General features: G+C 48.7%; 1 protein-coding gene across 3 annotated transcripts in view; it reads right to left on the reverse strand.

Moving 5' to 3' along the window:
- hsph1 (heat shock 105/110 protein 1) overlaps positions 1 to 13,934 on the reverse strand; it is a 128,153-nt gene that overhangs the window by 98,018 nt on the left and 16,201 nt on the right. For 2 of the 3 annotated variants that reach the window (XM_085999313.1, XM_085999312.1), the window contains exon 2: positions 1,955 to 2,012. In XM_085999313.1, the coding sequence (XP_085855439.1) occupies positions 1,955 to 2,012 (58 nt within the window). The remainder of the gene's footprint in view (positions 1 to 1,954; positions 2,013 to 13,934) is intronic. The other variant, XM_085999314.1, reaches the window with a different exon arrangement.

Genomic DNA, 13,934 nt, shown 5'->3' on the forward strand with positions numbered 1-13,934 from the left:
ACAAATGAATCCTGACCAATCACCAGATAACATTTTGTCAATTTACTGACTCAAGCTTTAAATCTTAAACTAACATTTACAGGTACAAAAATAATTCAATTGTTACAGAGGTGATTGAGATTAAAACTACAAGAAGTCTCTACTTGTAGCTTAGACAGACAAACAAAAATATAAATGTATTTAATAGTTTATGAAGCTAACAGTGTTTTCAATAAAAGATGCAGCCACTGAGGTAAAACTACAATAATGTGCGCCTTAAAACTTAACCCTGTCCTTTGTAATCTCTTAATTCGATTTCTGCTCCTACTACACCTTTCCTTCTCCTTGGAAATGTATTAGAGCTCACCATATTCCCAGGAAATGCTAGTTTCTTATGTATCTACTGACCTATTAACTTTAGAAAGATTGATGTAAAAGTATGAAAGTTGTTAACTGTCAATTGCGCATTACCTTGAACGCTCTACCACAATCCATGAATTGGATTCCAGTATGGTTTCTGGCATAGCCTTTTGCCTATGTTATGCACAAGTGATACTCAGATCTTGAATGATTTTTTAAATCACTCGTCATCATCATCAACTACTTGTATTTATATACACGAGGTAAAAAGTCCCAAGGCGCTTCACATGCGCCACAAGGAGATATTCGGACAGATGACCAAAAGCTTGGTCAAAGAGGTAGGTATTAAGGAGCATCTTAGATTACCTCCATGAATTTCTGCAAATAGACATTTTAAAAATAAACCCTGATGAACCAGTTACACCAGACAGTAGTCTTGACTCCCACAAGTTGCAAGGATTCAATAGCAGAGCCATTAGAAACATAGAAGATAGGAGCAGGAGTAGGCCATTCGGCCCCTCGAGCCTGCTCCGCCATTCAATGAGATCAGGGCTGATCAACCAAATTCAGTACCCTGTCCCTGCCTTCTCCCCATATCCCTTTAGCATTAAGAAATATATCTAACTCCTTCTTCAATATATTTAATGAATTGGCCTCAACTGCCTTCTGTGGTAGAGAATTCCACAGGTTCACCACTCTCTGGGTGAAGAAATTCCTCATCTCAGTCCTAAATGGCTTATCCCTTACCTTTAGACTGTGACCCCTGGTTCTGGACTCCCCGCCATCGGGAACATCCTTCCTGCATCTAGTCTGTCTAGTCCTGTTAGAATTTTATAAGTTTCAATGAGATCCCCTCTCATTCTTCTAAACTCCAGCAAGTACAAGCCCAATCGACCCAATCTCTCCTCATACATCATTCCTGCCATCCCAGGGATCAGTCTGGTGAATCTTCGCTGCACTCCCTCCATGGCAAGAACATCCTTCCTCAGATAAGGCGACCAAAATTGCACACAATATTCAAGGTGTGGTCTCACCAAGGCCCTGTACAACTGCAGCAAGACATCTTTGTTCCTGTACTCAAACCCTCTCGCTACAAAGGCCAACATACCATTTGCCTTCTTAACCGCCTGCTGCACTTGCATGCTTGCCTTCAGCGACTGGTGCACAAGGACACCCAGGTCTCGTTGCACTTCCCCTTCTCCCAATCTATTGCCGTTCAGAAAATACTCGAGTCTCAAGTTCTGGCTAGATACCTATGAATTCTGGAAGGAACATGGGCTGCCATGGTAACAGTTCCTAGCATACACTAAAAAGGTAAAATTGCAGATGCAACCCTAGTCTGTAGTCTCATTCCTTCCTTCCCCAACCTGCATCACAAGCTCAGTCTCTTCCCTTCTAGCAATACATGCAAAGGAACGGTTAGCATTTAACAGTTGTAATGCACGGTACTGTACGAAACATATTACCTGGTGACTAAGTGGCACCTAAGGTACCTAATTAGGTAGTTAGGCAATGGTTATCAGTAGACACTTATTGACTCAAGACTAACAAGGCAATTCCATACACAAAATCACCTAAGAAATGTTATGCTCATATTTAGAATAGAAAAAGTTACCTGACTTTTAGCTGCAACTCCAACAGTCCTGTTCTTAGACCCAAAGGATACAACTGCCCTAGTGAAAGGGAAAAAGCTCATTAGGATTTCATATTTCTGCATATGAACAGCAAATCAACTACATTTTTAAATTACTAATCTGGATTAACCTTTTCAGTTTCCACACATGACCTGTTCTTTAGGGAAAAGGAATTTGTCCTGGGTCCAACATTTCAGCTGGTGGGGTGCAGCAAGTGAGGCAATCATGTTGCAAGTGGCCAATTCATTCACCCAATAAAAACGTTTATCCCCTCCTGACCATCTACTTTTGAAGCGTGCTGAAAGGACGAAATAATAAAATAAGCTGCGAGACCCATGCATCATTTCAAGTTTCAAAATTTACTGACTAATCTCCTATTGGAGATGGCAGGAAATCAGCCACATCCCCCCCCTGCCATGTCATTGGCTGCATGGGTCAGTGGCATTAAGGGTGTGCATGTGCAGAGGAATGAAAACTCACATGAGCAGAGAGATCAAAGGTGGGAGGGGAAGAATCACATGGAGAGATTATAGATTTTCCAAAAATAGAATTAAGTTGGTCCATGGATAGGTGAAGAGGTCAGGCCATGCAAATTTGAATTTTAAGTAGGCTATCACATGAAAAAAGATTGCCCAGACAGTTTTTGTCTGTAGCAAATGGAAAAAAAAAGTTTAACAGTACCTCAAACGATAATCTGAATTACAGTGACTGAATAAGTCAAATTCCATTTTTATTAAATAGTACTAGTTGATCTCCTGTGTTGTCACTCATGAGCAAGAGAATATGCTGTTTTATAACAATACTAGCTGAAGTGCCCGGCGGTGTCGAGGGTCTTTTGAGGGCATGTTGTTGGAAGAGAAAGAGAAAAAGAGAGAAAGAGGAGCGCCCCGTCAGCCCGAGCCCCACCCCCTCAAGCCCCGCCCCATCTCCCAAGTCCCACCCTCCCGAGCCGAGCCCCGCCCCCCCCGATCTGCCGAACCCCACCCCCTGCCCGAGCCGGCTTCAAGAGCAGAGAGACGCCGCCACGCAACCTGCCGCGTGAGGCCCGGCTGGACTCAAGTCGCGCGCGCTGACTCCTGCCCCACCCGCCTTTACTAAGATGGCGGCGGTGGAGACGCTTGGCTCAGGCCCGCCCCCTCCAGCCTTCACAAAGATGGCAGCGATCGCGAGCCGCTTGTTGAGCGCGACGGGAGGTGCCTAGCTTGGGCGTGGCTGGGCAACAGAGGCCCAGGCTTACAGGCCTGGAAAAACGGTGAAAGGTAGGAAAATTCTAGATGTTAGAGAAAAGATTTACAAATTAACTAACTTTTTTTTAAAAACGGGTTTTAAAAGCAACTTTTTTTTTTGCTGGAAATGTAGATTTGAAAAGAAACACGCAGAAAGTGGAAAAAAGAAATGAACAGTTTGGAATCAAGATGGCGGCCACTCACCTCGGTTCAGAATGATAAGGCCCGCCCACACACGCACCGATTGGTCAACCGTCAGGTCACTGAACTGTAGGATTGGTCAATCATCACGTCACTCAACTGTAGGATGGCCCGCTCGCGCACACAATGAACCCGCCCCCACTCGATGCAAATGAGCGGATAATGAGCGGAATTTTGAACGTTTTTTGGATACCGTCAGCACAATTTTTGTCTGAGCAAAAAGTAAATACGCCTACAAGAGTCCCCTAATGATGAGCTTTCTTTTGATATAACATGTGTAGGTACGCTCTATAACTTTTGATTGTATAGACAGACAGACCCTTTTATATATATATTATATATATATATATGTATATATTATAATATAGATAGATAGAAGATAGATACAATAGACCATGTTATCAACAAAATATGATGGATGGATAGGTGGCTAGAGCCCAATCAGCAGATGATGGGAGGATAGGCATTTGAGGCCAGGGAGAAAAGTGGCTGAAGCAAACTTTTAGCGCACCGAAGAGAGTCCAAGACTGGGACCTAGAAGGAGCAGGGAGGCCAGGCAGGGCCGGAGGCAGGCAGGCCACATCTAAAGCCAGGAGAAGAACACAGGTAGAGGCAGAAAGTGGTGGCTAGGGCACAAATATATATTTATGTATGTATACACTAGTACACCTCCTTGGCATTGCTCAATGAGTCAGGATTCTGTTGTTTTCTAACAATATATGTGTTCATGCCATGCAGGGGATAACAAAGCCACGAGTTCAGCAATTGAGTATTATTTTCATTATATGGTATTTTTATTGACAGTTTTGGATTGGATTCTATAACTCTGTCCATTATTCTGGTGAAAATAATAAATGAGATTATATATAAATTATATATTTTCATAGTCATTTACCCATATATATTTTCATAGCCACTTACCCATGTAGTTCATTTTTATCTCTTGGCATTTAAAGCCAAGAAAACACAGCAAGATGGCATGCAAGGTGCACCAATCTAGTTACACAGAAGAAATTGGCGCACAAAGGCAGGGGACCAGAGTGTATTCTGGACAGAGAGCCAACTCATGAGCAGGCCTTATAGCTGATGGGCAGAAAAAGAGAGACTGCTCTAGCTGTGGAAGATGTTGAGATTAGGGCAATGCAGGTGGCAGATTAGTGGGTGAATACCCAGACAGACTGGATTAAAGGATTTTCAATTTATGTGAAGACTGGGGATATGAAGTAATGGCAACGGTGGCAAAGGAAGACTGTTGAACAGGTTAAGAACACTCACTTTATCAATCAGTTTAGTTCGGATATCCCTTGTGAAGCAGCACACAGCCAGAAGCTTTCACATCCTTCTGTCTCCTTAATGCCAAGGACGTTATTATGCTCACCCAATCTAGGTTTATGGTCACCTTTCCTGCAGATCCATCACAGCAACTGGCAGGGGGTGGGGAAGGGTGTAAGAATATGAAATGTTTATGACAGAGAATAATGAGAAATATCACGCTGAGGAAAATCCACATAGAAGTCTCTAAAGCAGTCATCCTGTCCCATGTTCCTCTGCAACAACCACCTCAATGTCACCCCTGGTATCACTTGCTTTCCCCACTTCCATCCACCAGCTCAGATACTGTTACCTGGAGTTTAAGTGAGGATGTGGTACCAGGTGATTTACAGAACATGAAAAAGCTGGAAGACTGGGAATGGGTGAGGATATGCCCAGCAAAGGCAAAAGATAAGGTAGGCCATGGATTCAACATTGTGGGGCCTAGAACTTGCTTGAAATGGATTTTTGAGGAACATCACACGATGTGCAGGCTCTGATGCGCTATCAACAATACCAAAGACTACGAAATGGACTTATATGAAGTAGGCTTTTATTGACTAAGAACTAGAGCATGCCTCGGCTAGTGAATCCATCCTAAGAGCTCCCTGGGGAAGGGTGGTGAGTCACCTTTATACCCGGGCTTAGGGGTGGAGCCAGGGGCTGAGATATGCCTGGACTTGTACAGGTTAACAGTGGTTTACCACATTCACCCGTTTAAAAAAAGAGTCCGGCGGGGTGAAGTGTTTCAAAAGTTCGTATACGAAAGTCTCTCCGGGGGTCTTGTCTGCCGTAATGATCTTCGTGGTGCCGGTTGCGGCGGTTCTTTGCCCGCGGCCGCTTCTCGCGTGGGACGGAGCACTGGCGTGTCGTCCTCTCGGGGTAGGGATGGCACCGGCACGTCGTCAGTTCATGGTAGACACCCCGGTGGTGCGTCGTGGGTAGTGGTGGTGGGTGGAGGTAGTGGATGGTGATCGATGGTGTTTCGGGTGGTACCTGAGGGTGCGAGGTCTCGAATTGAGACTGTGTCCTCCCGCCCGTCAGGATACGCCACGTAGGCGTACTGTGGGTTGGCGTGGAGGAGGTGGTGAACCTTTTCGACCAGGGGGTCCGTCTTATGGCTCCTCACGTGTTTCCTGAGCAGGACGGGTCCCGGAGACGTCAGCCATGGCGGTAGTGATGTCCCCGAGGTGGATTTCCTGGGGAAGACGAACATCTTCTCGTGAGGGGTGGCGTTTGTTGCAGTACAGAGCAGTGATCGTATGGAGTGGAGCGCATCGGGGAGGACATCTTGCCAGCGGGAGATTGGGAGGCCCTTGGATTTTAGGGCGAGCATGGCGGTCTTCCACACCGTTGCGTTCTCCCTCTCTACCTGTCCGTTACCCCGGGGGTTGTAGCTGGTAGTCCTGCTAGTGGCTATGCCCTTCTCGAGCAGGTACTGGCGCAGCTCGTCGCTCATGAACGACGAGCCCCTGTCCCTGTGGATGTAATTGGGGAAGCCAAATATGGCGAACAGGTCGTGGAGGCACCTGATGACTGTGGCACTGGTCATGTCCGGGCAGGGGATGGCGAAGGGGAAACGGGAGTACTCGTCAATAATATTGAGGAAGTACGTGTTGCGGTCAGAGGAGAGAAGGGGCCCCTTGAAATCGACGCCGAGACGTTCGAAGGGGCGGGTGGCTTCAATCAGGTGTGCCCTGTCTGGCCTATAAAAATGCGGTTTGCATTCGGCGCAGACCTGGCAGTTCCTGGTCATGGTCCTGACCTCCTCGATGGAGTAAGGCAGGTTGTGAGCTTTAATAAAGTGGAAGAACCTGGTGACCCCCGGGTGGCAGAGATCATTGTGGAGGGTCCGTAGCCTATCGACTTGTGCGTTGGCACATGTCCCACGGGATAGGGCGTCTGAGGGCTCATTAAGTTTCCCGGGCCGGTATAAGATACCGTAGGTGGATAACTCGATCCTCCACCGCAATGTCTTATCATTTTTGATTTTCCCCCTTTGTCTGTTGTTAAACATAAATGCTACTGACCGTTGGTCAGTGAGCAGGGTGAAACGTTTACCGGCCAGGTAATGCCTCCAGTGCCGTACAGCCTCCACTATTGCCTGGGCCTCCTTCTCGACTGAGGAATGTCGAATTTCGGGGCCCTGGAGGGTCTGTGAAAAGAAGGCCACAGGTCTCCCCGCCTGGTTAAGGGTTGCGGCTAGGGCGAAGTCGGATGCATCGCTCTCCACTTGGAAAGGGATGGACTCATCCACTGCGTGCATTGTGGCCTTCGCAATGTCCTCTTATGAGGGCGAAGGCCGCACGGGCCTCTGCCGCCAGGGGGAAGGAGGTTGACTTGATGAGGGGCCGGGCTTTGTCCGCATAGTTGGGCACCCACTGGGCGTAGTAAGAGAAGAACCCTAGGCATCTCTTCAGGGCTTTTAGGCAGTTGGGGGGGGGGGGGGGTAGTTCCAGGAGGGGGCGCATTCGGTCGGGGTCGGGGCCGATGACTGCGTTTTCCACCACGCAGCCAAGAATAGCGAGGCGTTGTGGTCCTGCCGGTCATGGCCGCAGATGGTGACGTCTAGATAGGGGAAGGTGGCCTGCAGCGCGTTCTGGTCAACCATCCGGTCCATCTCCCTTTGGAAGACCGAGACCCCGTTGGTGACGCCGAAGGGGACTCGGAGGAAGTGGTAGAGGCGACCGTCGGGGACTCGGAGGAAGTGGTAGGGGCGACCGTCAGCCTCGAAGGCCGTGTACTGGCGGTCCTCAGGCCTGATGGGGAGCTGGTGGTATGCAGACTTCCGATCAATCGTCGAAAATACCCGGTATTGTGCTATCTGGTTGACCACGTCAGATATGCGGGGAAGTGGGCATGTGTCTAATTGCGTGTATCGATTGATTGTCTGGCTGTAATCAATAACCAGGCGCTGTTTTTCGCCGGTCTTTACTACCACCACTTGGGCTCGCCATGGGCTGGTGCTGCCCTCGATAATCCCTTCCCTCAGGAGTCTTTGTACTTCTGATTTAATAAAGCTCCTATCCCCGGCACTGTACCGCCTGCTTTTAGTAGCAATTGGCTTGCAGTCTTTGGCGAGGTTAGCGAACAACGGGGGGGGGGGGGGGGGTTTGACCTTCAGGGTGGACAGGCTGCATACTTTGCGCGGCGCCGTGTTTAAATTCTGTTGGCTGCAGACTGTAAGTGGGGGCAGGGGCCCGCCATATGCCATCGTGACGCTCTCCAGATGGCACTGGAAGTCTAATCCTAGTAGTACGGGAGCGCAGAGCTGTGGCAGGATGAGGAATTTAAACTCCCTGTACTCCACGCCGTTCACTGTCAGAGTCGCTACACAGTAGCCGCCGACGTCCGCCGTATGGGACTTTGAGGCCATAAAGACCTGGTGGCGTGTGCACATAACCGATGGGGAGTAGCGTTGCACCGTGTCGGGGTGGGTGAAGCTCTCCGTGCTTCCGCAGTCGAAAAGGCAATTTGTAGCATGGCCATTTACCTATACGTTCATCATGGACCTGACTAGTTGATGGGGCCTAGATTGGTCCAGGGTGATGGAGGCCATCGTCGAGGTCGGTGGGTCGCTGTAGTATTCGCCCGCGCCGAGGGCCTGATCCCGAGATGGTGTCCAAGATGGCGGCTCCCCCTCGGCTGGTGGTGTCCAAAATGGCGGCCCGCACGTGGTTGATGGGGTCCAAAATGGCGGCCTGTACGGTTCACACGCGGCGCTGCTGGAATTGGGGGGTCGATTTCGCCTTGCACACTCGCGTAGTGGCCTTTCTTGCCGCATTTGGAGCAGGTCGCATCCTTTGCTGGGCATTGCTGTCTGGGGTGCTTGGCCTGGCCGCAGAAGTAGCATTTCTGGCCTCTGGTCATTGCAGCTGTAGTTGGGCTGCTGGCGGCTTGTGGCCTTACCGGGTCCCAAGATGGCTGCTCCCGTGGCATCCACGTGGCCATCCGGTCAGGGGGGTAGGCGTCCATGTTCTGGAGGGCCACGTCTAACGAGTTAGCGAGGGCCACCGTCTTCTGCAGGTCGAGCCCCCTCTGTTCCAGCAGCCTCTGCCGGGTATAGTTGGACCTGATGCCGGCTACGTAGGCATCTCGGATCAGGTCTTCCGTGCATTCCTTGGCCGTCACCGCTTTGCAATTGCAGTCCCGGCCGAGGACTCTCAGTGCCAGTAAATATTCAGCGCCCGATTCCCCGGGGCGCTGTTTTCGGGTAGCCAGGTGTCTGGCGTAGACCTCGTTAACAGGCCTCACGTATTGTTCCTTTAGCGTCGCGATGGCGGCCGCGTAAGTAGTGGCGTCTCGGATGATCGAGTAGACTCGGTGGCTCACCCGTGAGTTCAAGACAAGCCGTTTCGCGTCATCTGTAGTGACAGTAGTGCTGGAGGCCTCCAGGAAGGCTTCAAAACAGCTCAGCCAGTGTTCAAAGTTATTGGCTGCATCTGCTGCTTGAGGATCCAGGTCTAAACGTTCCGGCTTCAAGATTTGCTCCATGTTGAAAATTAGTCAATAAAATTGATGCGCTATCAACAATACCAAAGACTACGAAATGGACTTATATGAAGTAGGCTTTTATTGACTAAGAACTGGAGCATGCCTCTGCTAGTGAATCCATCCTAAGAGCTCCCGGGGGAAGGGTGGTGAGTCACCTTTATACCCGGGCTTAGGGGTGGAGCCAGGGGCTGAGACATGCCTGGACTTGTACAGGTTAACAGTGGTTTACCACACAGGCATGTACAGGTTAACACTGGTTTACCACAGGCTCCAAAGTCAATCTTTAAGAATAAGAAACAACTGACAGTTGTGACTATTTGAAGTCATCAATGGAGTGTCTGGCAGCTTCACTGGTAACTCCAGCAGCCCCCTGCCCTGGAGGTGGCCCGAAATCACAGTGACTCCACGGAAGCACAGCCAGTGGTATCAGTAGCAGACAGATTAGACAGCACCCTTAATACTAGCTTTCAGACACTGGGGGGTTGGAAAGCAGGCAGCCATCTCTTAGGTCTTTCAGGATCTGATAGCTGTCACTAGATGGGCCAGTCTACTGATCACAGATCGAGGGCCCAGTACAATGACGATGGCTGCAGTGCAACTACATGAGGTTGCCATTTCTTAGGACAGCAGCACATGCCAGGGATCTGACCTTCCTCCTCAAAGCACCATGCAAGTGGCACGAAGGAGGAGACACAAGGCTTCCCAGGGACAAGCACCAGAGGTGTAACCAGCAGCAGCTCCCTCCCAGGATCAAGTTGCGATGAGAGGAGGGCCATCTCAATCTGATGAGACTTTTGTAGCAGTCAACAACCCCTCGTGATACTAGCCTCAGGTTACACCCAAGAAAGGCAGTAGAACAGGAGATAGAAAGGCAGGTTTAGACACCTAGAGGAAGCATGGTGTGAGTAAAAAGTAGGACTGGCCATGTTCACCTTTGTGTTGCTTGTAATAAAAGAGAATTTGCACTTATTTCATGCTGAGCTATTCATGGAGTGTACTTATGTCATGCTCAGTTACCTGTTCATGTTAGGTAGACTTTAAAAAAAACTCAGGATATAGGCATCGCTAGCAAGCCCAGCATTTATTGCCCATCTCTAGTTGCCCTTGAGAAGGTGGTAGTGAGCATTCTTGAACTGTTGAAGTTCAGGTGAAGGTATTTTCACAGTGCCTTTAGGTAGGGAGTTCCAGAATTTTGACCCAGCAACCATGACAGTGGTATTGGCTCTGTGGGAGAAGTTTATGCTGTCTTTTCTCAGGATGACACAGCAGTCTGCAGCTGGGCCCTCAGGGTCACCCACCACCACCACCATCAAGTGCCCTTAGTAGTTGATCAGCAGCCTCTCACACCTTTAATTTCAATATGAAAAGGAGGGAAAAGTTGTAAAATACACAATGTGCATGATGTGAAGCAAACTGTTTTATTTGCTTGACTTGGCTGTTGGTCTTCATATTCATAGTTATGCAAGAGGAAGACTTATGAGGTAGTAAGAGTTGGAGGCATTCAGAAGGTGGGTGGAAGGAATAGGTCAAATGGTGGGACAGTTGGTGTGCTGGAAGAAGGATTTGCTTAGGAGAATCTCTACTTAATTTGTTGCCTTATAGCTCTGGCAACTGGAAGCACTGCTTGGCCTTGGTCTCCCTCATCATTTTCTTCTTCCTCGTTCCCTCCTCTTCATCTTACGCTTTTCCTCCTGTGTTGGCTGCAGGGCTTGGCCCCTCCACATGGCGGATGTGTAGGATACAGCAAACCATTAAAAATCTGGAGACTTGCTCAGGGCTATGGTGCAGATCTCTACCGGATCAATCCAAGCTCCGGAACCTTTGTTTGAGGATGCCTATAGTTTGCTCTATGAGAGCTCTTGTTTTTGTCTGCCTCTAATTGTATTGGCACTCCATGGCTGTGCCGGGTTCCTGACAGGAGTCCCCGTCTCCAAAGAGCAAGCCTGACACCTGCTGGTCTGGGTCAAAGGCAGGGAGGTGGGATTGAGGACTAGCGTAGTATAAAGGAGTCATGACCAATGTTCTTGTTAAGCTGTGCAGCTGTCTGGGGGACCCGCGCAGGCCACTCATCGGCTTTCCGCGCACCCAAAAGAAAATTAGAGAGAACATTGGTCATGACTACTGCCAGGATACTGGGTGCAGACCTGCAAAATTCAGTGCCTGAAATCACACACCAGCTAAACATTCAAAGAGTGGATTCCTTTCCTGTTACAAAACATGCTGGGGAGTACACAGGGCATCATGTGTGCAACGGGCCCAATAACCCAAAAGTGGATTCTGAGGGGGGGCAAGAAAGGAGGGAAATAGCAGGTGCCAAACCCAGAAAAGGTTTGGGTGCATCGGACTATCCGATTTCAACATGGCGACAATTAGAATTTTACTTCTGGGTTTCATGTCTCCAATGCGTGTTAGCGGGCATGATGCAATCTGAACGAGTATTTAAAGGGCCATTCCAAAATTGGAAATTTGGAGGAGTTAAGAATTTGTACAGAGGGAGAAGTTTCACGATGGATTCTGGACAGTCAAGGGCTGTGCCTTGATTTAATGATGCATTGTTTGATCTACTGCTGGGTGCAGTGAGGAGTAGGAGATAAATCTTCCCCAGCAACAGGAGGAAAAAACATGCTAATCTCACCAAAAGGGTGTGGTTGGAGGTTGCTGAGGAGCAGGAGAATTGTATCCCACCCCTGGATACAGTGCAGGAAGCACTTTAATGACCTGACTAGGTCAGGAATGGTGAGTAAAGTTGCTGATTCACCTACATCTGGTGGTGTACAACACCCCACCTCACTGTCTTGTCAAGCCTACTCCATCACATTACTCCTCACACCCACTTAAGTTTCAAGAGCACCCATTGTTCCACTTTCTATGTACTTCTTCACCTCCTTACAGTCATTCATAGGTCTATTCTTTCCTCAATTGCAGAAGAGAGCGCAGAACACAAGGTAGAGGACTGGAGGTGGGCCTCCAGTGTGCAGCTGACAGATGCAGCGGAGGAGGCAGTGGAGATCAGTGGCATCTCTTTATACCTGATCGGGACTCGGAATTCACAGATGCCTGGTGACAAAATTTTTATATATGTATCTGACTCACATTTCATATAAGAACTACCTATGTTATCATATTTCACACATTACTGAAATGAAGTGTTGAATGGCAGCATTGTTAGTACTAATTCCTAACCCTTTCTTCTCCTCTAGGGCCTTCACATGTAGAGCAGGTCAACTTTGAGGACGATTCCTCTGAGGGTGCACCACCATAGGACATACATAGGACACACCAGTGCAAATCCTCGCACTTCGGTGGGGCCAGTTAAACAGCTAGCTAGGTTTTCATCTGGTGATTCACACTTCACAAGTGAGCACGAGCAGACACTGGTGGTAGGGACAGCTATGGAGAACCTGCGTCAGGGGGCGCACTCAGTTCTGCTCAGCTGGACACAGATGCCAAACTCTGGGAGCCGTCGATGAAAAGGAGAATTCTAGGAGGGACAGCAACAAATTTGTGAGGTACTGGCAGGTGTGCCACTCTCCACAATAGCAGAGAGGATGGAGGAGTCCAGCTCCAACATTGGTGGATTGGTGTCACAGGTCATTGCGAGAATGTCTTCCATGGAGAGGAGTGGCCGACTCCGTGGAACTTCTAGCACGGCTATCAAAAGAGTGCACACAGGTTATGACCAGACATGCAGACTTCAGAAGCCAGCAAGTCTGCCACCTTAAATAGGTCCACTGATAACTTCTGTGACCTCACTACATTTCAATGATCTCCACCAAGCTACTCCCCAGCAGAGTACTGTAGATAATGCTTGCTTGCTTCAGGCGGATGTGTTGGAGATTGGGCTCATGACTGGCAAATGATGTATAACTTGGATAAGTGCAGTGCTATGCATGTGGGCAGGGCAAATGCTCAACATTTATACACTCTTCAGGGAAAAGCATTAAAGGTGGAGATAGAAAGATTTGGGCATTCTAGTGCATACATCTCGAAGGTACATGAGCAATGCTGTGAAGCAATAGTAAGAGCAAATAAAAGTGTTGGGGTGTATCCATAGGACAATTGAGTACAAGATGTGGCACACTACTTTGTCCTTGTACAAGGCCTTGGTCAGGCCTCATTTATAATACTATGTTCAGTTTTGCTCTGATGTGCCTCAATGAATCCGAGACTCAACGTTAACGGAGCAAAGCAAGGCTTTTATTAACTCAAAGTAATACACAGTGGAGAAGTGTCTCTCATCCAGAGATCTGCTGTACTGCCTGTGAGACACGCTGGGGCCTGCTTAAGTAGGGGCCAGGTATGGGCGGAGCCCTACACACAATACAATATAATACAGGTAAGGAAATGAAACTAAACTCCCCTGCTTGTCACAGTCACAGTCACAATCAAACAGAGAATACAGAGTGCCTGATGAATGGCATATTTCATCACATTCACCCCTTCTACAGATTTAGTCTGTTCGGGGGCAGCACGGTGGCATAGTGGTTAGCACTGTTGCCTCACAGCGCCAGAGACCCGGGTTCGAATCCGGCCTCGGGTGACTGTCTGTGTGGAGTTTGCACATTCTCCCCGTGTTTGCGTGGGTTTCCTCCGGGTGCTCCGGTTTCCTCCCACAGTCCAAATATGTGCGGGTTAGGTTGATTGGCTATGATAAATTGACCCTTAATGTCAGGGGGATTAAATACGTGGGGTTACGGGGATAGGGTGGGATATGTGTTGGTGTAGGGTT

The sequence above is a fragment of the Somniosus microcephalus genome, chromosome 10, assembly GCF_052327205.1.
Source record: "Somniosus microcephalus isolate GS21.2 chromosome 10, FLI_Smic_1.0, whole genome shotgun sequence".
In the NCBI taxonomy this organism is placed as follows: Eukaryota; Metazoa; Chordata; class Chondrichthyes; order Squaliformes; family Somniosidae; genus Somniosus; species Somniosus microcephalus.